The following is a 23,913-nucleotide window of genomic DNA, read 5'->3' on the forward strand; positions in this document are numbered from 1 at the left end:
GGTTTATAGTTTTAGCTCCTACAGACTGTTGATCCATTTTGAGTTAATGAGTGACATGCGGAGTGAGGCAGAGGTCTAACTTCATTCTTCTGCGTTGGTTATCCAATTGTCCCAGCACTGTTTGTTGGAGACTTCTTATACCAGCCGTGCACGCAAGGGTTTGTTTCTGGATTCTCAATTCTATTCCAATAGTCTGTATGTCTATTCTCATGCCAGTACCGCACTGCTTGGATTACTGAAGCTTTGTACTAGGTTTTACAATCAGACATCAACTTTGAGCATTTTTCAAGATCATTTTTGCTAATTAGGGCCTCTTCCTTATAGCTTCATGCGAACTCCAGGATCCGCTTCTGTTCCTGAAAGAAACAAACAGAAAGAAGCCATTGGAATTTTGACAGATACAGCACTTGAATCTGTGGACCACTTTGGAGAGTATTGCCATTTTAACAGTATCAAGTCTTCCAAGTGGACCTTTCATTCTATATCCTTACCTAATTGCTGTGGCTGTAACCTCCAGGACAATGTTGAACAGCAGTGTTAAAAGCGGGCACGCTTACTGGTTCCTTCCACTAAAGGGAGAGTTTTCACTCCTATTCTGTTGGCTGTAGGTTTTTCAAATAAACCCGTCTATGTTTACAAAGTTCCTTTCTATTCCTGATTTGCGGAGTGTCTTTATCACGCGTGTCAGAATTTTGTCAAATGTTTTTTTCCCCATCTATTGACGTTAACGATTAGGGACTTTTTTCTTCTATTAATGTGGGGTATTCTATGGTGTGTGTGTTGAACCACCCTCACGTTCCTGAAGAAATTCCTAACACCCCAGTAGTGCATCACTTTTTCTTCAAGGGCTCCTTTGCATCTAGAATCGTCTTCCCCCAGACAGTAACCTAAGAGTAGCGTCCACTTCCTATTTCTGTAACCTCAAAGCTTGATGTACTAAGCACTACAGTACTGCTCAGTGACCATCAACTGAACATGGACTCTAGGGGGAAGAAATCACGGAGCCCCACGACTTAGGCTATATGCACGTGTGACGGTGGGAGAGTCATACCAATACTGTTCCTCTTCCAGTGGGATTGTTTTTCATTTTTACTACTTGCCTCCTACCTTATCATATAAAAATGAATATAATCTCAAGTAATGCACAAGAGGCTATCAAGGAGTGCCTTCCAAAAAGGATCTGCCAACTCACAACTGTCGCCAAGGGTACATGAGTGTTTACTTCAACAAACTAATTTTGCCAGTCTGATACGTGGAAATGTCTCGCAGTTCAATGTTGCTAATTCTCTCAGTAGGAGAGAGGTTTGTGCTTCTCTGCAAATGCGCTGTAAAATATTTCATAAGGGAAGCAGCAGAGATTAGGGCTAGCTTTCCCAAGGCAACCTTTCCTGACTCTATTAACTACCCAATATAACAAAGGCTTTCTAAAATTGAACAGACACACCAGACGCGTTCATAATATTCTTAAGAGTTTATTATAAACTAGTTTCACAGGCCACAAGGAAGTAAAAGGACTATGTACAGCCTTACGGGAAACAGGCAGGGAGCTGAGGAGGGCCAAGATGAGTCTAGGGCCTTGGTGGGCGCATTCCCGGGGGAGGGGGCCCTGAAAGGGAAACCAGACAATCCCGTGAGACTCCGAGAACAACGGCATAACAAACAAACAGGTCTGTGGTAATCGGGCCCACGCCTCTGTGGAGCTACTTCCGTAACTCTGTGGCCAAGGGTCAAAGAAGGCCTGAAGTAAGAGTAAGAAGTTTAGTCAGTGCCTGATCTGCAACTCAAATCCCCAGCCCCACCCCAGCCTCCCACACCCTGCAGTTACCCGGTGATCAGAGGGACATATACAACATATATGCTAACTAGGGACTTCTCTGGGACAGACTGGGTTCCTAGGCTTATAAAACCCATCAACAAAAAACCTGAACTAGAGACACAGGGGTCAACCAGTGTGGCTGTGGGTTATCTTTGAGACCACTATGGCTTGCTGCAAAGAACACCAATCTGGGAGCCAGGACACTAAGCTCTCGGGGCCCATTTCCTTATCTATAAAGTGAGAGGACGAGTCTGTCAGCATTTCTCAAATTGGAGTTAGAGAGATATACGTAGTAAGTAGTATGGCAAGCTCTTCATTACCAGACATTGTCAAGCCAAAGGACACAGGACAATCCCATGACCTTTGTGGGGGACTCTCAGAATGCACGATCGCACAGTGCCCTGAGAACACCACCGTGGACACTGAGAAGTGCCCGGGTATAGGACTGCCCTAACTGCTCTAAGAGGGAGGGAAGGCCAATTTCAGAACTACTTTTCCCCTCCTCCCTTGCTGGACAAAGCTGCCCTCTAAGAGTGCATATCCTTAGGCTTAAGGCCTGAAAGCCCAGAGGGTACGGTCAAAAGGCAACCTTCCTTCCATTCCCCATCCCAACATGCTCTCTAAGGAAGTCCAAATCACTGCTATTGGCACTTACCTCGCATCCCCGGGGGAGGGGGCCGCATCCCCGGAGGGGGCATGCCCATCGGAGTTCCCCGTCCAGGGGGGATCCCCATCGGGGGACCCATGGGAGGCCTCATGCCAGGTGGTGGGCCCATCATGCCTACGAGAGAAAAGCCCCAAGAACACAGCTCAAGTGTCTGTCTTGAAAAGGTAGCAGGGAACGTAACAAAACTGTCCACCAAGTTCTGAGGATGGACCATTCTACCCTCCCAGTCTCTGGGCCTTGAGCCAAAGAGGTGGGGCTCCCCATGGCTCCTGTCCAGCTAGTTCCGTGGTCAGTCAGTCAAGGCTGGATCTCAGAGTAATCCTGCTTAATTACACAAACTCATCACCAGTTTCAGTCAACGTTATGTCTCATCACGAATCCAGCGCAGGCACCTTCCATCAATTAGCAGGGGTCTCCTTACAGGCTTCTCACCTGGAGGGGGTGCCCCTCGGCCCATAGGTGGGGGAGGACCCCCACGGCCGGGTGGATACTGGGTTGGGGCCCCTGCAATACTGGCTGTGGCGGCGGCAGCAGCAGCAGCCACAGTGCCTCTTCCTTGCGGGGTCATCACCTAAGAGGACACAGGATCGGGGTCAGGCAGAACAGCAGAGGGCAATGCAACATCCCACTCTCCTGCCCCCAACGTGGTTAAGACGGAGCCAACACCCAATCGATCCCCCACGCTGCAACTCCCGGCATCAGGCTATCTGAAACCACCTGCCAGAGAAGATCAAGCCTGAATGCTCAATTCCCACCTTCTAGACCGGAGTTGAGGAGGCCCACTCCAAATCAGAGAAGGCAACTGCATTTTCAAGTATGACGGATAACCGGTTGTAAGAGAGCATTCCCTCACATGCTGTTGTGGAAACATTCTGCCCCATTGTGGTTGGCCAAAATACCTTTCATGCATCTCTTTACTTCAGTAGCATCAACGTTAATTTACAACGTTCGGTTTCCCTTCTCACGGGAGTCTGGGACTACATACGAAGGACAATGAGATACTGACGGCCTGAGAGTCACAGGTTGGTCCTTCTGGACTCTTCCCAAACTGTGGGGCCCCTCTCCGTCCTTCATTTTAACCACGAGAAGTCGGTGCCCTTCCCCAACCCCTTACCTGTTGCGACGGCCCACCAACCCCTCGGACTGGCCCGGCAAGTCCTGCAGGAGCCTGCGGCATTGGAACACCAGCTGGGATTCCTCTGCCGGCCGCCCTGCCAATCCCTGGGCCCCCGGCAGCTCCAGCAAGTGGCACTCGGGCAATGCCAGTCTAAAAAATAAAGAAATATGCTAAAATGCTTAGGGCCTAGAGAATCCGTGCACTTTGGAACACCACTGCCAAGAGAGGCCCTCAGATTCATAAGACATCAAACCAAACAGCTTAAAAATACTACCTAGCCACCCACGTGTTAATGACATTCCTCTTCCATCCAAGATCATGTGCCTAGCTGTTACCCCTGCGCAGGCTAGAGAAACTTAAGAGTAAGTCTAGAGAAAACACACCACAACTCAACCTACGTGCATTCCTATGAAAATTAAACCAACAAAGGGCCAGGGCTCCCTTCAGAAGGGTATATACCACAGGGGCTCCTGGGTGGCTCAGCTGGTTGAGCGCGTGACTCTTGATTTAGGCTCAGGTCATGATCCCGGGGTCATGGGATCGAGCCCTGTGTCGGGCTCCATGGGGAGTGTGGAGCCTGTTTGAGATTCTCCCTCTCCCTCTCTCTGTCCCTCTCCCCTGCCTGCTGGCACACCCTAAAATATAATAAAATTAAAATTACAAATATTTAAAAAAAAAAAAAAAAAAAAAGGGGGGTCTAGTAGTCAAGAGCACTGGACCTGGCATCAAAGAGAAATGAAGTCCAGTCCCAGCTCTGATTCTCACCTAGCAGGTGACAGTGGGCAAGTAATCCCACAGTTCTGGGGCTGTTTCCTCACCTGTAAATGATGGGGTTATAACAAAACCGGATGCAGTCATGAAGATTTAGAATGAGTAGCAACTTCTACTGGAAACAGACACCAGGAGTTACGAATACAGACGTATGCTTCAACCAAAAAATGTGATAAACCCCTTGCAGGCATTTATAATTGGAAAGGCTCCCTATTCCCTTTGGATTCAATGTATGAGTCCAAAAAAGACAGAAATGACTAGGGGGCACCTGGGTGGCTCAGATGGTTAAGCATCGACTCCGGATTTCCGCTCAGGTCATGATCTCAAAGTTGGGGAGTTCGACCCCTGGGGGATCCGCTCTCTCCCTCTCAAAATAAACTAAATACACATTAAAAAAGAGAGAGGGAGATGACTAGGATAACTACTCTGTCCTCACTTAAGGGAATATTTTTAAGTCATTAACATGCCTTTTAAAAAGCATACAGCAGGGGAGCCTGGGTGGCTCAGTCAGTTAAGAGTCCGACTCGAGTTCAGCTTAGGTCATGAACTCACAGTTCAACCTCTGTGCTGAGTGTGGAGCCTGCTTGGGATTCTCTCTCTCCCTCTCTCTGTGTCCCTCCCCCATTCTCTCTCTCAAAATAAACAAACTTAAAAGAAAAAGAAAAAAATACAGCAATCAGAAGAATGTTTACAATGTTAAGTGAAAAAGCAGAACACAGTATTACACACATATTATGTGTTAAAAAAAAAAAAAACATGTACACGGACAAAAATAAGAAAAATTATTTCTTTGACGACAATGTCTTAAAACGAAAACAAGAAAACTTGGTTAGATGCTCTAAAGTCTAGTCTATTTCTAAGTGCAGGCTGGTGTTTACAGAACCAAGATTGCCTGGGATCAAATGCCAGCCTCACCACTTAATGGCTGAGACACCTTGGGCAAGTTGCTAACCCCAGTTTGTTTTATCTTAAGTGGGAATGATTCATCTCAAAAAACGGCTTACGAGAAGTGGCTAAAATACTGAAGTGCTTCGCACAGCAGATGTTTCATAAATGTTAACTAGTTTTCTCCAACTGTACAAAATATATACATTCTGCTGTTTGGAGTTAGGACTTTTTACTGTCCAGCTAGACTGCCATCACATTAAGAACTGACCAGATGGCCTTAAGTGCCTTTTGTCCTGACTCACTCTGTACATCAACTGAGGAAGAAGAGAGGCTTTAAAGTTGGAAACCCTCAAATTCTAGTTCCCCATCGCTACTTCCTACTTAGAGGGTAACCTCTTGGAGATTCTACTGTCTGTAAAAGGAGGACAAAAATCTGAGGATGCCTGTGAATTATGCAATGAAATGCAGAGAAGCTAAGGCAGAGCCTGGCTCACAGCAGGGGCTCCCTTCTCCAAGGCTTCCTGGCCTTGCTTGCACTGGCGTGCTCGGCTCTAGGCTGACTTACATCTTTGGGAGGAGGTCCCTCTACAGTCATGGAGACTAGGTTCTCTCCGCGAAGCAGCACCAGACCGAGGACTCGCTTCTCTTCTCTTTCTGCTTGCTTTGAGTTCTTTGGCCTGGGGATGGGTTTAGGGAAAGAAACAAAAAAAGTAAGCATCAGAAAGGGGGTAAAGCTCCCGTTCACCTGCCTAGGGGCCTCCAAGATTTTTACACTGTATCTCCCGACAAATGGTACAAAAACTTTCTCTAAAGCAACTCCTCTGCACAGTCCTCACAGGCTGACTCATAACCCCTTAGGTGGCTGTCTCCCACGCCAAGAGGAAGCACTGGCCAAGAGATAGGACAAGAGTTAAGAAAGCCCAGCCCTGGCTCAAATGTTACTCTGTAACCATGGTGAAGGTCTTTCCTCAGTCCACTCTTCTTTGCCATTACCCTATTCCCTCCCTTCAGCTTAAGGCCTCGTCTGTGTGAAGAGGCAGCCTGAACAACTCCAGTCGACCGAATCCCAGTCAGCCCTCTTGCGCGCAAGCCTCCTTCCGCCACCAAGTCAACCCCGCAGAACTATTAACTCCATCCCTCAGGTCACCTCAGAAGTAGAAGAAAGGAAAAATAGCTTCATAGAAGTTACACCTCTATCCTCAAAGCACAAAAACAGTTCCAATGCAACAACCAGAAAAGGATGAACAAAATATACCGCTGACCCTTGAACAACCCGGGTCTAAACCGTGCGGGGCCACTTAGATGCGGATTTTTTCTGATACAGTGCTATAAATTTATTTTCTCTTCCTTATGATTTTTAAAAACGTTTCTTTTACTTTACTGTAGGAATGCAGTATATACAAAACAGAACACACTAATTACATGCCAATCAAACGTTTATCTTGTTGGTAAGGCTTCCTGGCCAACAGTAGACTAGTAGTTCAGTTTGGGAGAAGTCAAGAGTTACACGTGGATTTTCAATGGTGTGGAGTCTGCACCCCAACTCCTGGGTTGTTCGAGGGTCAGCTGTAAATGTAAACTGGGAAATAAAATAACCGTAACAAGACAGGGGAAGGTTAGAAAAAGCCAAAACCAATATCCTAAGAATAAAGGAAAGACAAAATGCCTGGATTTTTAAAAGCTTAAAGGTTTCTGGGGCGCCAGGGTGGCTCAGTCGGTTAAGCGCCCGACTCTTGGTTTTAGCTCAAGTCATGACGTCACGGTTTATGAGGTCAAGCCGCACACAGGGCTCCGTGCTGACAGTGCAGAGCCTGCTTGGGATTCTCTCTCTCTCCCCCTCTCTCTGGCCCTCCCCCCCGTCACTCTGTCTCTCTGTCAAAAATAAACTTAAAAAATTTTTTTTAATTAAAAAAAAACTTAAAGGTTTCCTTTTAATGATATTTTTTATATTAAATTAAGAGTTTTCTGGGGGTAGATAGTTCTTCCTTTTCTTTTGGGCCTATCTTTATTTTCTCTTTCTTTCTTTCTTTTTTTGTTTTTGTTTTTGTTTTTTTTTTTTTTTTATTAAAAAAATTTTTTTTTTTTTTTTTAAAAAAAAAAAAAAAAAAGAAACAAACCTTTCTGGGTATTTAAATTTTTCCTCATATACTTTTATGTATTTTTAAAATCTATCTTCTAATACACATTTTTTAATTATCAGAATAATTTCATTTAAAAAAAATAAAAGATGGAGGGCCTGGGTGGCTCAGTCGGTTGAGTGTCCAACTTCAGCTCAGGTCATGGTCTCGCGGTCTGTGAGTTCGAGCCCCGCGTCGGGCTCTGTGCTGACAGCTCAGAGCCTGGAGCCTGCTTCGGATTCTGTGTCTCCTCTCTCTGCCCCTCCCCCACTTGTGCTCTGTCTCTATCAAAAATAAGTAAATGTAAAAAAAATAAATAAATAAATAAATAAAAGACAGAAGAGACCATTTGGAATAGTTCTACACTGATCTGCTGGCCCCTCTCTACTGTGTCCCTGGCACTTGGCCATCCTTATTACACTGTATCCTGTACTTCTTGACCTCTTGCCACAAAAAGAAAACAACAGCCCCAAGGGGAATCAAAAGGAAATCACAGCCACCGGCAACCTAATATGGACCACTGCATGGGGCAGAAGAGAGCTGACTGATCATGGAAGTCACATAACCTCTTTGGGCCTCAAGATGCCTCGAATGTAATATGCACGACAAGCTGGCCCACGTCTTTTAAGAGGCCAGAAGCTCAAGATCTGTGAGGCGTGGGACAAGGGAGCTATCCAATTGCATACGGAATTGTAGAAAAGTAGAAAAGATCTGATTGTGTCTATAAACGCCAACAAAAATCACTGGCCCCAAACCCACACGGGAAGCTGAGCACTTACCCTGAAGAGGGTCAGAGGCTTCTTAAAGCAGTTTCAGACCAGGCTGCATTGGGAGAGCCCTTTAGGCTACAGCTTTACAAATAGGCAATGAGGCCAGAAAATCAAGCTCTCCCCCCTCACACACCTGTGGGGAGAACATGAGAGCCCTTTACCCCAGTACCCAGGGGCACACACAGTCAGAGAAACAAAAAGCCTAGCAGCCCTCCTTACAACGTGTACTCCGCTAGAACTAGAGAGCGAGGCTTGCTGGGCTAAGGAAGATTTCTTGGAGTCCAATGTCCCCATTTAAATCTGCCCTCTAACGCAGGAGAGCAGACCAAGGAACCAGCTACAGCTACATCGACCACCTGTCGCTTGGCCCGCCCACCCGCTCCACTTCCCTGGCAACTCACATCCCACCCCCCCCCCCCCCCCCCCGTGCGGCCCACTTCTCACTTGATCTTCCTGAACTCATCACAGTCACAGAGGATCAAGTTCATGTGCTTGTCAAAAGCCTTGAAGGTGCCAATGAAGATGCGGCCGTCTTGCAGGATGCACCTCATCCTGTAGTCGATGTGCTGGAGCATCTTGCTGCTCTTGCCCACGGTCTGTAAGGAGAAAGCAACGGGATGAGAGGCCAGCTCTCTTGGACCTATATATCCCCGGCGCTTCCTAAAACCTTCAGCTGTGACATTCTTTTCCACCAGGCTATCTTGCTCCGTCGAGTCTTAGCTCTGTCTTCCAGCCACAGCCCTCCCCTGGGAATTCCCCCGCATCACCCTGTGCTCAGCCCTAACTTCTGCCCACTTCCCGGTTACTCCCTGCCCTTAAAATAAATCTTTTTCAAAAAAAAAAAAAAAAATCATCTTTACTTTCATTCAATTTTTTTTGAATGTTTATGATTTATTATTTTTGAGACAGACAGAGAGAGAGACAGAATCGGAAGCAGGCTCCAGGCCCTGAGCTGTCAGCACAGAGCCCGATGCGGGGTTCGAACCCACGGGCCACGAGATCATGACCCGAGCCGAAGTTGGACATCTAACTGACTGAACCACCCAGACGCCCCTAAAATCATCTTTGTTTTTTAGGAATAAGCATATTACAATTGCCTATGTCTATGCTGTGTCAATATCAGGGGTGAGGGTGAAAACTACCTCCAAATGAATCCAGCCCTCCCCTCCACCAAATTAGCCATCTGCCACTGTGCAGATTATAGGTGTGTGACTCCAGTGCCGTGGAACACCCACAGCCCGTTTAAAAGACAGAGTAAAGGGACACCTGGGTGGCTCTGTCAGTTAAGCATCTGACTTCGGCTCAAGTCATGTTCTGCAGTCTGTGAGTTCGAGCCCCGCATCGGGCTCTGTGCTGACGGCTCAGAGCCTGGGGCCTGATTCAGATTCTGGGTCTCCCTCTCTCTCTGCCCCTTGCCTGCTCATACTCGGGGTGTCTTGGTCTCAAAAATAAACATTAAAAAAAATTTTTTTTTAATAAACAAATAAATAAATTAAAGACCAAGTAAAACAGGTGCTGGAATGATTGGCACTCAAATCCAATCAACGAGAAATCCGTCATCAGAAAGGAGATGATCGGCTTGGAGGCAAGAGGCATGGAATCTCTAAAGCAAAAACATGGGCGTGCCTCCAAGACTACCTTTAAGAGGGAGACCTTCTGGTGGTCAGGGCGCTAATCAGTTCCAACACATAATGGTCTTGAAGAATATAGAACTTGCTTTCACTTCTTTATTAATCCAACAACCTTTTTTACTTTGTAGCCCGGATTCCAATGTAGCTTTGCTAAGAGACAAAATAGATCTTGCAGAGCAAGTTGTCAGATGTCTTTGGCAGTTCTCGCTCTCTCTAGAAATAAACAACCTGGCATTTCGTTTGCAGATCAGTCTCCTGTCAGCCTGATTGGTGTGGGCCAGTCCTAACTCACCCAAGTGCCTTCTTTGTGGCAGGAACCGTGCTTGCTGTTCATCTCTGTGAGCTTGGACCAGAACAGGGTTTTGAGCCCACAAATGTATGGATCAGAACCTTGACTGACACCCTGGAGACCCTGGTTATGTGGTTTACTCTCCCTCAAACGACTATTTTAACCGGCTTGTAACTGCACAGCTTCTAGCCACACAGATCTGAACCTCTATGGTCTACCTTGTAATAGCTTAACGCTTCCTTGGTGCTCACTGTGTACCGGGCACTGTGACAAGCACTACACATCTCATTTAATTCGAGAAATCAGAACTGTTATTCCTATTTTACAGACAACAGCCACTGAAGCCAGGAGAGGATAAGCAGCTTGTCCTGTCTCACAGCCAGGAAGCCGGGTTGGAACCTAGACAGACTGAATCCAGTGCCCACTCTTCCAACCAATCCCACAAACAATTCCCTGCTTTCGGTTCCCCCCAAGTGTAACAGCTACAGAACACAGTGATCTTTCTGAACACAACTAAGTTTGTGTCATTTTGCTGGCTAAATCCTTGACTGGTATACCTCATCATCCACAGGATTGTATGTAACAGCACGTAAAATTCCTCCCGTCTTCTTCCTCTCTTCCTCCTTCAGAAACTTTCAATAGTGCTACCCTTCCTGCTTTGCTCTTGTAGTCCTTCCAAACTAGAATATTCCCTTCCATTTTCGTTGGGAAGACACTTCTAACAACGTCTAAGGGCTCTGCTCAGGAATCCTCTACTCCAGACGGCGTTCTTACCCCGCCCCTCCCTCGCCGTTACCTTTACGTAATGCCCAACTACCTATCTATCACTCTGGATTAGATTATCTGTGTCCCCACCGAGAAAGTGAACTGGGTGAAGGAAGGAAGCATTTCATTATGTAGCTCCAGGGCCTGAAAAGTCAGGCATACTTAAAACACAGACACGCTGAACAAACGAGCTGAATTCTTCCCCCCAAACATTGCCGTTCACCCTCCCAGTCCCTCCTATCTACCGGACCCAAGCACTCTCTCTAGATTCGGCCACAAGTCTTCCCCACCTCTTTCCGCAACTCCTCCTCAGACCCCGTTTCACACGTCTGAGTCTCTCACCGGGTCTTTCCCACTCCTCCCGCGGCTCTAATGCCTGCTCCGAAACCCCAGACATGCCTTTATTCTGCAAAAGTTTACTTCGTGCCTGCAGGAACCCAAGCACTGTGGCTACAGCGGCGTGGAGGGCCGGAGTGCTATCCTCGCCACCACCGAGCGACTCAGACCTCCGTTCCTCAGTTCCAGCCTTCCCCTCCCCCACCCTGCCGAATGGCCAAGGTCCGGGTCTCCCCTGCCCGGACGGGGCGGCCGCGGCCCGGGCCTTCACCGCCATGAACCCCCAACCCGTGACCTCCTCCCGATCAGTCGCGGCCCCCACTCCACAACAGACTCGGAAGTTCCCGCGCCCCCCCGCCTGCGCCTCCTCACCATGGTGGCGGTTCTGATGGCTCCGATTCCCGCCGGATTCCCCTCGGCAGAGGCCTAAACGCCCGCCAGTAGTCCGCTTCCCGCCGCCGCTACCGGAAGAGCGGCCTCGTATAAAATGGGGTCGGGCGGAAGCTACTTCCGGTCCCTGCGCGGGCTCACGAGTTCCGGCCAAAAGGCGGAGCTGTGAGCAAGGAGCCCTCCGGGGCTTGGGGCGGGGCTTGGGGCGGGGCTTGGGGCGGGGCTTGGGGCGGGGCTAACGTCAAGCTGAACTTCGCGGAGATGTTTGGTCACCTTCCTAGTTTCAGTCCGTTCCTGAGATGCTCCTCCACACCTTCCTTTCTGTCCTCCACCCCATGTCCCGGCCCATTCTGTCTTGGTCCTCATCTCCCACCACTCTCCCTCGGCTCTCCTGAAGCCACCGCCCTTGCTTTTCTGTTAACTTGCTTGACGCGCTCCTACCTTAGCATGCTTGCGTTTGCTGTCGCCTCTGCCTGGAATGCTAGTCTTCCAGGCATGTGCACAACTTCACTTCCTTGAAGACTTAAGCTCAAATAACATTTTCCCACTGAGGACTTCCCTAGCCATCCTGTTGAAAACTGCAGCCTTCCCACCCATCCCTGCTTTACTTTTCTCCTTAACAATGATCCCTAATATACTATATATTTGTTATTTTTCCTCCCCATTAGAATGGAAATTCTGAGGGTACAGATTTTCCTTTGTGTATTTTTTGTTACTGCAATGCCTAGAACACTGCTTAGCACAAAACAAGGGCTCAAAACATATTTGAATGAATGAATGAATGAATGAGTCAATCAACCAATCCCATCCAGTCCTATGACCTTTGAATATTATGTAAATGCTCAGGAATCTCAAATTTATTCCTCTGACCCTGGGTTCTTCATTTAACTCTTGGCCTTTTACATCCACCGCCTGCTTGATCTGGATGTCTAATAGGTATCCTAAATTTAACACAGTGAAAATTGGATTCTTGATTGTTGTATTCCCTTTTCTTCCCAAACCCACTTCTTACCAGTGTTCCCGATCTCAGGAGTTTCTCGAGTTAAAAAACAAAAAGCAAAATGACAAACTTGGGAGTATCCTTGATTCCTCTATTTCTCTCCCACCTCATAATCAATCAGTCAGCAAATCCTGGGGACCTCACTTACAAAATGCCTTGAATCTGACTGTTGTCATCTGTTCCACGGCTACCATGCCAGTCCTAGCCACCATCGGCCCGTCAATTTCCACAAACGAGGACAAGGGGGTCATGAATTCACTTGGCCTTTGGTAAAGTGTTCTTAAGGTTCAGTCTAGAACAGGGACTGACAACCTTTTCCTGTTAAGAGTCAGATCAGCTAGTATTTTATGGTTTGTGGGCCACGTGGTCCCTGCTGCAATTACTCAACTCAACCATCATAGGATGAAAGCAGCTATAGACAACATAACAAATATATGGCTGTGTTACAATAAAACTTTACAGACACACATACTTTTCTTCTTTTGATTCTTTCAACCATTTAAAATGGAAAAATCACTCTTAGTTCACACGCTTTACAAAAACAGGTGGCAGGCCCGATTTGGCCTTCAGGCCTATAGTTTCCCATCACAGGGTCTAAACCATTATATTTCTGTGTCCGGGTTCAGGGCCATAGCCCCAGCTAGTAGTAACAATAACTTTGACTTGCATTGTTTTTTTGGCTTATCACCGGGTTCACTGCAGATACAAAATTCATGCTTTTGCTTTCATACAAAAGCTATACACATGTGGGGCACCTGGGTGGCTCAGTCAGTTAAGCGTCCGACTGTGGCTCAGGTCATGATCTCTCAGTTTGTGAGTTCAAGCCCTGCACCGGGCTCTATGCTGACAGCTCGGAGCCTGAAGCCCGCTTTGCATTCTGTGTCTCCCTTTCTCTCTGCTTCTCCCCTGCTCATGCTCAGTCTCTCTCTCCTTCAAAAATAAACATTAAAAATTTTTTTTAGTATTTATTTATTTTTTAATTTCCATCCAAGTTAGTTAGTATATAGTGCAACAATGATTTCAGAAGTAGATTCCTCAATGCCCCCTTACTCATTTAGCCCATCCCCCCCCCACAACCCCTCCAGCAACCCTCTGTTTGTTCTCCATATTTAAGAGTCTCTTATGTTTTGTCCCCCTCCCTGTTTTCATATTATTTTTGCTTCCCTTCCCTTATGTTCATCTGTTCTGTGTCTTAAAATCCTCATATGAGTGAAGTCATATGATATTTGTCTTTATCTGACTGACTAATTTCACTTAGCATAATACCCTCCAGTTCCATCCACGTAGTTGCAAATGGCAAGATTTCATTCTTTTTGATTGCTGAGTAATACTCCATTGTATATATATATATACCACATTCTCTTTATCCATTCATCCATTGATGGACATTTGGGCTCTTTCCATACTTTGGCTACTGTTGATAGTGCTGCTGTAAACATTGGGGTGCATGTGCCCCTTTGAAACATCACACCTGTATCCCTTGGATAAATACCTAGTAGTGCAATTGCTGGGTCGTAGGGTCGTTCTATTTTTAGTTTTTTGAGGAACCTCCATACTCTTTTCCAGAGTGGCTGCACCAGTTTGCATTCCCACCAGCAGTGCAAAAGAGGTCCTCTTTCTCCGCATCCTCGCCAACATCTGTTGTTGCCTGAGTTGTTAATGTTAGCATTTTGACAGGTGTGAGGTGGTATCTCATTGTGGTTTGATTTGTATTTCCCTGATGATGAGTGACGTTGAGCATCTTTTCATGTGTCGGAAGAAGTGTCTATTCATGTCTTTTGCCCATTTCTCCCCTGGATTGTTTGGTTTTTGGGTGTTGAGTTTGATGAGTTCTTTATAGATTTTGGATACTAACCCTTTATCTGACATGTCATTTGCAAATATCTTCTCCCATTCTATCGGCTGCCTTTTAGTTTTGCTGATTGTTTCCTTCGCTCTGCAGAAGCTTTTTATTTTGTTGAAGCCCCAATAATTCATTTTGGCTTTTGTCTCCCTTGCCTCCAGATGTGTTGAGTAAGAAGTTGCTGCGGCCAAAGTCAAACAGGTTTTTGCCTGCTTTCTCCTCTAGGATTTTGATGGCTTCCTGTCTTCCATTTAGGTCTCTCATCCATTTTGAGTTTATTTTTGTGTCTGGTGTAAGAAAGTGGTCCAGGTTCATTTTTCTGCATGTCGCTGTCCAGTTTTCCCAGCACCACTTGCTGAAGAGAGTGTCTTTATTCCATCGGATATTCTTTCCTGCTTTGTCAAAGAGTAGTTGGCCATACATTGTGGGTCCATTTCTGAGTGTTTGGCTATTCTCCAAAACAATTTCTAGATTGAAATTAGTGACGAGGATACAGGGCTAGACAAAAATAATCTTTACATAAGGAGAACATGGATTTTTATCCCTTATACATATCATACATATTAGGAGAAAATTAAAAAAGCATAGCATGGTATTATAGCACATTTCCATTAGGAAAAAGATTATGCTGTGAATCTCAGTGCTGACAAACAAGGGCAGGTGTATGACTAGGCTGTCTGTCTTTGACCAGTGAGTAGAGGGATGATGGTGGGGGTCACTAGCAGGACTGGCTCTGAGGAATGGAGGGCTGAGTGGACACGGTATTGGAGCCATGCTTAGGGGTCTTTAGACATAGGAACTGACATGGGGAATAGCTAAGCAACCCAAAGCAATGATTCATGGCTGGAGAACAGGTTGGGTGTGGTTAAAGGACCTGACCCTGGAATCTGGAAGGCCGCAGAAGGAATGTGGTTAAAGGATCCCCAAAACTGGAGGACATAAACAGACCATTAAGGAACAGCAGTGCTTCCAGAGGGTAGAGAAGGATTCAGCAGGGACCTGAAGAGAGACCAGAAAGAAGGAAGGAAGGGAACGTTCCCGAGAAAGGAGCTGTCACAGAAACCAGAGGGAGATCTGGTGAGGAGATCTCCAGTTAGGAGACCAGTTAGGAGAGGAGGCAACCTGTCCCCCAGAGACCTGGGAGGGCCCTCCCTTCAGCTGGCATGTCTCCAGAACCTAGGTGGTCCTCCCCATGCAAAGGCTCAGATTTCCGTGCAAATCTATTGGATTGATTCGGGACTTCTTTATTCTCAAGGGTTGAATTCATGCAGGAAATCCAGGTTGTGGACTTGAATTCCTTTCCAGATTGCTCAGAGACTAAGGCACACAGCCTGAGCGTGTCAAAGATTTCAGTAGAACAAAAGGACAAGAGGACCTGGGAAAGAATCGGTGTATGGAAATTAAACGAGACCGTTCTTGGATTACTTACATAAAGCCTTCCACGTTTTTATTCCATCTGACCACAAACAGTGGAAAACCCAGGTCTCTAGTTGTGAGTGCCATCTTCCCTCTCATCAAGACTTCTGAAAGCCCCTTAGAGGTGAGTGACGTAGTGGTCTGCGGTGGCCAGTCTCCGTCCTCATGAGTCTGTCCGGAAGAGACATCAGGATAAAGTTCCACCCAGGAGCCCTCCCTGAGCGTGTCCGCTGGTGCGAGATGGGGGCCTCACATCCTGCTTAAGCCTCTCGAAGCTTTCCTCCTTGTCCACGGAAGGCTTCTCCCACACGAGCTATTTTCTGGTGGATACGGAGGCTTTCCCCGAGCCCTTGCTCACCCTCCCACACACACACAGCTTCTCTTCGGTATACCCTGGGGTCTGTTGAGGGGTGACGTATGGCCAAAGCCTTGTCCACACTCCTCGCACACTCAGGATGTCTCGGAGTGGATTCCCCGGAGAGACCATGAAACGGGGTTGAGTGGTTTACTGGGGGAATGAAGGCAGGACTGGGCAGAGGAAGCAGCAGCCCTGCGACATGTTTGCAACCAAATCACTCAGTCCGATGGGGGCCTCTGGATCTGAGATGACCCTCGGGTCGCCCCTACTGGGTCAAGCGTTGGAGTTCTGTCTCCCCGTATCAATCGGTCACTGGCCAGGAGCCCCCGCCGTGGGGAGGGTGCAGTTCCCTGTGGCTGCAAGCAAGTCCTAGTGAGGAACTCCTCTGTGCAGCCGCCAGGGGCGGTAATCTGACCCCTGAATGGGTCATCTGGATGGAGCTCCCCAGGATCTCCACGTACGGATTACCCTTCCGGTGTGTGAAGAAGGCTGACTGAGCACGAGAGTCTTACACCCCCTGCAAGCACACGGCTCCTCCCCGAAGGTGCCACCTGGTGCCCGCCTGCCTGCTCTTTTCCTAAGGTCTCTGAACACAGGACGCCTCTCCCAAGTCGGCCGCTGGATGTTCAGTGAATCCGGATTTATCGCTGAAGCCCCACCCGCGGTCCCTGCACACACAGCACTTCCCACCTACGTGCATCCTTTTTGTTCGGTGAGGGTTGACTTACGGCTGCCGAGTTGCCCACACTCTGCACAGATAAGCCTCCTCTCCTGAATGTGTCCTTGAAGGCTGTTGAGGACCAACATGCCTCTGAAGCTTTACTCACACTCTGTGCACAGATAGGGATGCCTCCCCATCTCTCTCTCTGGTGCAGGATGAGGTTTGACTGATTAATAAAGTCCTGCCCAGGATCCCCCCCCCCCCCCCCCCCCCCCCCCACAGAAGGCTTCTCGCCTCAGTGTATCCTCTGGCGTCTGATAAGATTCAACGTGAGGCACCGGGGCGGCTCAGTCGGTTAAGCATCTGACTTCGGCTCAGGTCATGATCTCGCGGTTCATGGGTTTGAGCCCTGTGTCAGGCTCTGTACTGACGACTCAGCAGGCCTCAGATTCTGTGTCTCCTTCTCTCTCTGTTCCTCCCCTGCTCTCTCTCTCTCTCTCTCAAAAATAAATAAAAATTAAAAAAAATTTTTTTTTCAAATTTGACTTATGGCTAAAGCCTCGCCCACACTCCAGGCATGCATAGTGTTTCTCCCGGGAGCAGGAGCGTGTCCTCTGATGTCTGAGGAAGGAGGACTTCTCACTTGAAGGCTCACCCACACTCACCGCAAAGGTAAGGCTTCTCCAGAGTGAGTCCACTGATGTCCAATGAGGACTGACTTATTTCTAAAGCTCCGCCCACACTCCCCGCACACATAAAGCTTCTCCACTGAGCATGTCCGATGGTGTCTGATGAGGGTTGACTTCACTTTAAAGCCTCACCCGCACTCCCTGCAAACATCGGGTTTCTCCTGGAAGTGGGCCGTCTGCTTTGTAATGAGGTCTGATTTGGGGCTACGGTCTAGTTCACATTCCGTACAGCTGGCTGCTCCAGATCTTGTGGCTTTTTTCACTCCTTTGTCTGTTTGCACACAGGCTAGGGCTGAGGGGGGGCCCTCTCTTGACCCGCCATGTTGCCTTCTCTAGTTCTTGCGGACCGATCTCGGGGCGGGCTGGGGAATGCGCCCGAAGTCTCCGTCTCCTCTGTCCTCGCACACCAGGGAGGTCACCTTGCCTCCCATGACCTTCTGTGTCTCCAGTGCAGCAGCTCTGAGCAGAATACTGCTGCTCTTGATGCCCTGGGCCAGGACCCCCTGGATGGGAATGATGCCCTACACAGAAGCCCAGAAAGATCTGAGGCACATGTTGGCTGAGAAATTGCTGGCAGGAGACGGCTAGAAGGCAGGAGGCATGGGGGTAGATTTCTGCCTTTGGTTCTGCTGAAGAGAGAGAGTTTTTCAGTTAGAGAAGCCCTAAGTGGGGCCGCTGGGCTGCTTTGCCTTATCCTAGGACAGCGCGTCTTATGGCCACATCTATAATTAGTAATAAACATACAGCACAATTTGTTCCTCACCAGTAATTCCTTCACAGTCCATTTCCGCACATTCCATTTTCTACTGCAATCCACAAAGTCGGGCAAAATCATCTTCTACACGTGAGCGTAGGAACCTTGCGAGTAGGCACTGTGTGCTATAAACAGCTTCAATTACCCTTAGCCTTTCCTTTCTACTAAATAAGCCATCGGCACTCACAGTGATACGTACTGTCCACAGTTCAGTTCTGCTTGGACGTAACAGTCTCTGTGACCTATGTGGACACCTTCATGAGTTTTCTTATTCTAAAACAAGACTGATACACATAAAAAGCCACGGGGTCTGGGGCGCCTGGGTGGCCCAGTTGGTTAAGCAGCCAACTTCGGCTCAGGTCGTGATCTTGCAGTTCACGAGTTCGAGCCCCACAAAACCCGGCTCTCTGTTTCTGGAGAGTCTACAAACTAAGAATGGCTTTGAAATTGTTAAATAGTCGGGGAAAAGTCAAAAGAATAATAATAGTTCATGACACATAAACATGATATGAAATTCAGAATTCAGGGGCCGCAAATAAAGTCTTATTGGAACACAGCCTCGCTCATTCATTTACATGCTGTCTGCATTTAGCACTGCAAGGGCAGACCTGGGAACAGCCACAGAGAGACCATACAGTTACTATGTGGCCCTTTTACAGAAAAAGCTGGCCAACTCCTGATCCAGGGGAATGTCCTAATTGAAAGTGTTTATGAATCTAGGTTTAAATAACCAATGTAAGTTTTTAAATAAGTGAAAACGCAAAAAATAGGACTTATGAAACCCCAAAGCCATACAAACTGACACGTAATTGTCCCTTCCACTGCAGAAGGCACCTCTCTCTTCTCTCCCCCTCGCTGACTGTGTCTCCAGTCTCACTGGCCTCCTGGCAGGCTCCTCATAGCCACAGGCACATCCCTTCCTAAAGGTCTTAGCACCGAGTCCCTGCCCCTGAAATGCTCTTCCCCTACATCCCCAGAGTTCTAACTCCCTCACCACATTATATTTTTGGTCCCATGGTCACTCCTCATTGATTCCAAATCCCCAACTGCAAAAGTCAGCCAGCCACCCTCTCACACTCCATACTCCTTTATCCTGCTCTAGTTTATTATGATTTTATACTATGTAGTGTTTATCACTTTCCAACCTACCATGTTATGATATTCCTGGGTATGAAGCTTATGGTTTATTGCCTGTCTCCACACACTAGAAAGTAAAGATCAGAAGGCGGTTACTAGTAAAGACTAGGAAGGGATTACTATTTTGTTACTTACATGTTCTAAGTGTCTAGAACATTTTCTGGCACATAGTAGGTAGCCAATAAATCTCTACAATTTTTTTTAATGTTTATTTTTGAAAAAGAGACAGAGCGCAAGTGGGAGAGGGGCAGAGAGAGAGGGAGACATAGAATCTGAAGCAGGCTCCAGACTCTGAGTTCTCAGCACAGAGCCCGACGTGGGGCTCGAACTCACAGACCATGAGATCGTGACCTGAGCCCAAGTCGGACACTCAACCGACTGAGCCACCCAGGCGCCCCTCTACAATATTTTTTAATTAAAAATTTTTAAGGTTTATTCATATTTTGAGAGAGACAGGGACAGAGACAGAGCACTAGGGGCAGAGAGAGAGGGAGACACAGACTCTGAAGCAGGCTCCAGGCCCTGAGCTGTCAGCACAGACAGAGCCCGATGCAAGGCTGGAACTCAGGAACAGGGAGATTATGACCCGAACCACAGTCAGACGCCCAGCTGACTGAGCCACCAAGGCGTCCCAAATCTCGACAATATAAATAAAGGAAAGAACACAGCCTCACCCAACAGAGCAGATATCTGTAATTCTCCAGCATCACTTCTTTGTGTAGGTTCCTCTGCTCAGAGCTCAGTCCCTTCCATTCTGAATCTGTGAAGACCACAGCCACATCCTGGAATGTAACCGGCACCTACAAATAAGCAGTAAGTTAACGGACAGCAAATCACCATCCATTTTCTTTTTTTTTTTTTTTTAATTTTTTTTAATGTTTATTTATTTTTGAGACAGGGAGAGACAGAGCATGAACAGGGGAGGGTCAGAGAGAGGGAGACACAGAATCTGAAACAGGCTCCAGGCTCTGAGCTGTCAGCACAGAGCCCGACGCGGGGCTCGAACTCACGGACCATGAGATCATGACCTGGGCCGAAGTCGGCCGCTTAACCGACTGAGCCACCCAGGCGCCCCAACCATCCATTTTGTCAGAGTGAGAGGGTGTTATCTGGTGGCCCTGGAGAGCCCGGATATGTGAGAAATTGATCTAGTTCTCTGAAAGCACACGGTTCTCCCTATAAAGCTCTTCTAAGCATTCCTAGGCTTTGTGTTAAAATCTGAGGGGCACACAGCTGATGCATGAAACACACTTCTGGCCCTCAGACGCTTGGGATTTCCTCGCAGAAATGATCGGTGACTCAACCTGCAAACCTCAAGCAGTGCAGGGGAAAGTGACCTTGAGGATCATTCTGGGGGAATTCTGAGGTGGAAGCATGGGGCCTGGGTGGAGAAGGAAAGAAGCACATGTGCACGGGGCTTGTGCTGGGCATCAGGGGATGATGAAGATTTAGAGGAGAAAACGGAACAATCTTCAGCTATAGAGAAAAGCGGGAGTGAACAGACGGGGGCCACAGTGAGAATGTTTGAGGGATGCAGGTCACTAAGTGGGATCTGTAAAAAGCTGTCTTTGCCTGCTATTTTAAAAATAAAGTCCTGGGGCGCCTGGGTGGCTCAGTCGGTTAAGCAGTTAAGCATCTGACTCTTGATTCTGGCTCAGGTCATGATCTCACGGTTCTTGAGCTCCAGCCCCAGGTCTGGCTCTACGCTGACAGCACAGAGACTGCTTGGGATTCTCTCTCTCTCTCTCTCTCTCTCTCTCTCTCTCTCTCTCTCTTTCTGCCTCTCCCCCGTGCCCACTCTCTCTCCCTCTCTCTCAAAATAAATAAACTTTATAAAAAAGCCCCTAATGCTTCACTCATCACGTAGCGCAGCATGTCACATATGCAAAACAGCTGGCAAGGGGAATGGCAGGGATCTTCAAGGAAAGAGGCACTTACAGATCATTTCATCTTTTTCAAAAATCTGACGCTTTATCAAGATATAATTCAAAATTCACGGCTTCATAAAACTCACCCCTTTCAAGTACAGGCACCCCTTGCTTTGCACGGTTCCGATGTGCACAGATCGGAGTCACCACGGTTTAGCTGAATAACACCAGACCCCGACCACAATGGTTCAAACGTCAGTTACTATGATATGGTGACCGCAAGCGCGAGCTCTGCCGCTAGCTCTCCAGTCCGCCAATCACTATGTAAATGACAGATGGCGTCGTGACCAGTAACCAATCACATCACTTCTTGGGAAGGCTCCCTTCCCTCAGCTCCCCTTGGCTAGAAGGCCACCGTCTATGTGCTGGCCTATTTCTGTACCCTCTTCTGCGCCACTGGTCTACCCGTCTATCTTTATGCCAATCCCCTGCTGCCTTAATGACACTGGCACCATGACAGATCTTTCTCCAACTTTTGTTCTTCTTCAAGAATACCCTGGCTAGTTGGGGCCTTTGCGTATGAAAATAAACTGCAGTGCAAAATGAGGTACGAATCTTACCAAAAACGAATCCCAGACACAAGGTTGAATAAAAGAAGCCAAACGCGGAAGAGTGCGGACGATGTGATGACATTCATTAAAAACCAAATAGGAAACGTAATCTGTGATGCTAGGGGTCAGGATAGAGTTATCCTCAGGGGAGACTGGAGGACTGGAAGGCTTACACGCATGTAATGCTCACAAGAGACAGTGTTCTGCATCTCGATCTGGTCCCATGGCTGTGTTCGCTTTCTGAAAATCAGAGTACGTTTTTTTAATGTTTATTTGTTTTTGAGAGAGAGAGCGTGCAAGCAGGGGAGGGGCGAGGGGGGGGAGGGACAGTGGCTCTGAAGCGGGCTCTGCGCTGACTGTGGAGAACCTGAAGCGGGTTTGAACTCACAAACCGTGAGATCATGACCTGAGCCCACGTCAGATGCTCTACCGACTGAGCCACTGAGGCGCCCTGAGTACATTTTTGAACTACGCACTTTGTTATCTATTACACTTCCATCAAATTTCAAACAAACAGAAACACCTTACCCTGGCCGGGCAAGAGAGTTCATGCTTTCCTGACATTTAAATTGCTTCTCTCCTAGAAAACTGCTGATGACAGCATTCCATATGCATCATTCGTCAAATAACACAGACTTGTTCCTGAGGGTTGGAAAATATGCTCCCACATTTTTTAGATTGGGATTTATGTTGCAGCAAGAAGGCTATTCAACACACTAGAAGATATCGGAGCTTAGGAGTCAAGGAAAACCGGGTTTAAATCCTGGCTCCACCCGTGTGGTAGAGGAGTGTGGCCAGGTACCAATCACACGCCCCTCCAGGCCAGACTTTCTCCTTCTGAAATAAATTGTATTACCACCACCACCACCCTTTTATACCTATTATTAAGAATTACTGAGCCTGGGTGGCTCAGTCGGCTAAACGTCCAACTTCGGCTCAGGTCATGATCTCACGGCTCGTGAGTTCGAGCCCCACATCGGGCTCTGTGCTGACAACTCAGAGCCTGGAGCCTGCTTCGGATTCTGTGTCCCTCTCTCGCTCTCCCCCTCCTCGCTCATGCTCTCTCTCCCTCTCTCTACGAATAAATAAAACATTAAAAAAATTTTTTTAAAAGAATTATGGAAGAAATGTTATCATGTCCAAGACTTGTCTCTAAAATAATCCAATGAAGGAAGTGAGGGATGGAAATGGCATAAGACTGGCCATTATAGGTGACTACTGAAGCTGTATTGACGGGACCTGAGGCCTTATTACAACTTTGCTCCTACTTCTCTGTATGTTCCAAAACTTCCGCAATAACAAGGTAGAAAGATGTCTAGGGCATGACAGCATTAGATAGGGTGGATATGGGGTCAAACTTGATAGTACACTTAGAATGTTCAATAGTCGGTTTTTCAAAAATACTCCGCGTGTTGAAAAGTCTCCTGAACCCTTAATATTAATCTTGGATACATTTTTCAACAAAGACAATCAAACACACCAACGCAGGAGCCGCTCATTATGAAGTGAGTCAATGTCTGACGCAGGCATGGACGACCGCCTTTCCCCTTTTCACGAGAGAGAATAGATGCTGTTCTCTGGGAAACAAGCCAGCATTTCGGGGAGGGCGGTGGGGAAGTAACCCACCTCCCCAGCATTTGGGGCTTGTCTTCTTTCTCGGAGCCGGTCAGTAGCACAAGAAGGCAGCCCCGGGGAAAGGGGCAGCAGCAGCTGTGGGGCGCCAGGCGGCCCATGGGCATTTCCAAGGCAGCGACTCCAGGCCCCGCAGGGAGGAAGGAGCCCCTGGGCGTACCTGTGGTCGCTGGGGCGCTCTTGCTGAACCCGAGCTCGCTTCCCCCCACCACGGTGCCTCTCCAGACCCACCAGCTCTCACCTTCTGCTGTATGATTTTGATCTGTGTCTTCATGGCCTCAAGTGCCTTCCCTGACCTCCAGAGGCAACACCTGCCCCCCGGTCCTGCTCGCAGTGGGCAGAAGGATCAGGCAATGCTGGGGCCCCATGGATAGCCCGGAGTCTGCC

At 47.8% G+C, this 23,913-nt stretch overlaps 1 protein-coding gene across 4 annotated transcripts; it reads right to left on the bottom strand.

Annotated features, from left to right (window-relative positions):
• Positions 1–1,456: 1,456 nt before the first annotated feature.
• Positions 1,457–23,913, bottom strand: SNRPB (small nuclear ribonucleoprotein polypeptides B and B1). Of its 4 annotated transcripts, none has more exons than XM_049651046.1 (8): positions 23,768–23,913; positions 20,090–20,215; positions 8,591–8,742; positions 5,825–5,936; positions 3,598–3,750; positions 2,916–3,054; positions 2,472–2,597; positions 1,457–1,606 (listed from the first exon to the last, which is right to left on the bottom strand). In XM_049651046.1, exons 1-8 carry the CDS (start codon positions 23,798–23,800, stop codon positions 1,569–1,571), a joined length of 879 nt encoding a protein of 292 aa, XP_049507003.1. In that variant the 5' UTR covers positions 23,801–23,913; the 3' UTR covers positions 1,457–1,568. The 4 variants fall into 4 exon arrangements, with proteins under 4 accessions (XP_049507003.1, XP_049507004.1, XP_049507006.1 ...); XM_049651047.1 differs by having other exon boundaries at positions 1,457–1,738; positions 23,768–23,887; XM_049651049.1 differs by lacking the exon at positions 23,768–23,913 and adding an exon at positions 21,904–21,922.

The sequence above is a fragment of the Panthera uncia genome (genome assembly GCF_023721935.1).
Source record: "Panthera uncia isolate 11264 chromosome A3 unlocalized genomic scaffold, Puncia_PCG_1.0 HiC_scaffold_11, whole genome shotgun sequence".
NCBI classification, from domain to species: Eukaryota; Metazoa; Chordata; class Mammalia; order Carnivora; family Felidae; genus Panthera; species Panthera uncia.

Coding starts and splice junctions, on each gene's coding strand:
- SNRPB (XM_049651046.1), bottom strand. CDS start 23,800: ATGAAGACACAGATCAAAATCATACAGCAGAAG. Junction 20,216..23,767: donor TCAAAATCATACAGCAGAAG/GTGAGAGCTGGT, acceptor GCTTATTTGTAG/GTGCCGGTTACATTCCAGGA. Junction 5,937..8,590: donor GATGAGTTCAGGAAGATCAA/GTGAGAAGTGGG, acceptor ACCCATCCCCAG/GCCAAAGAACTCAAAGCAAG.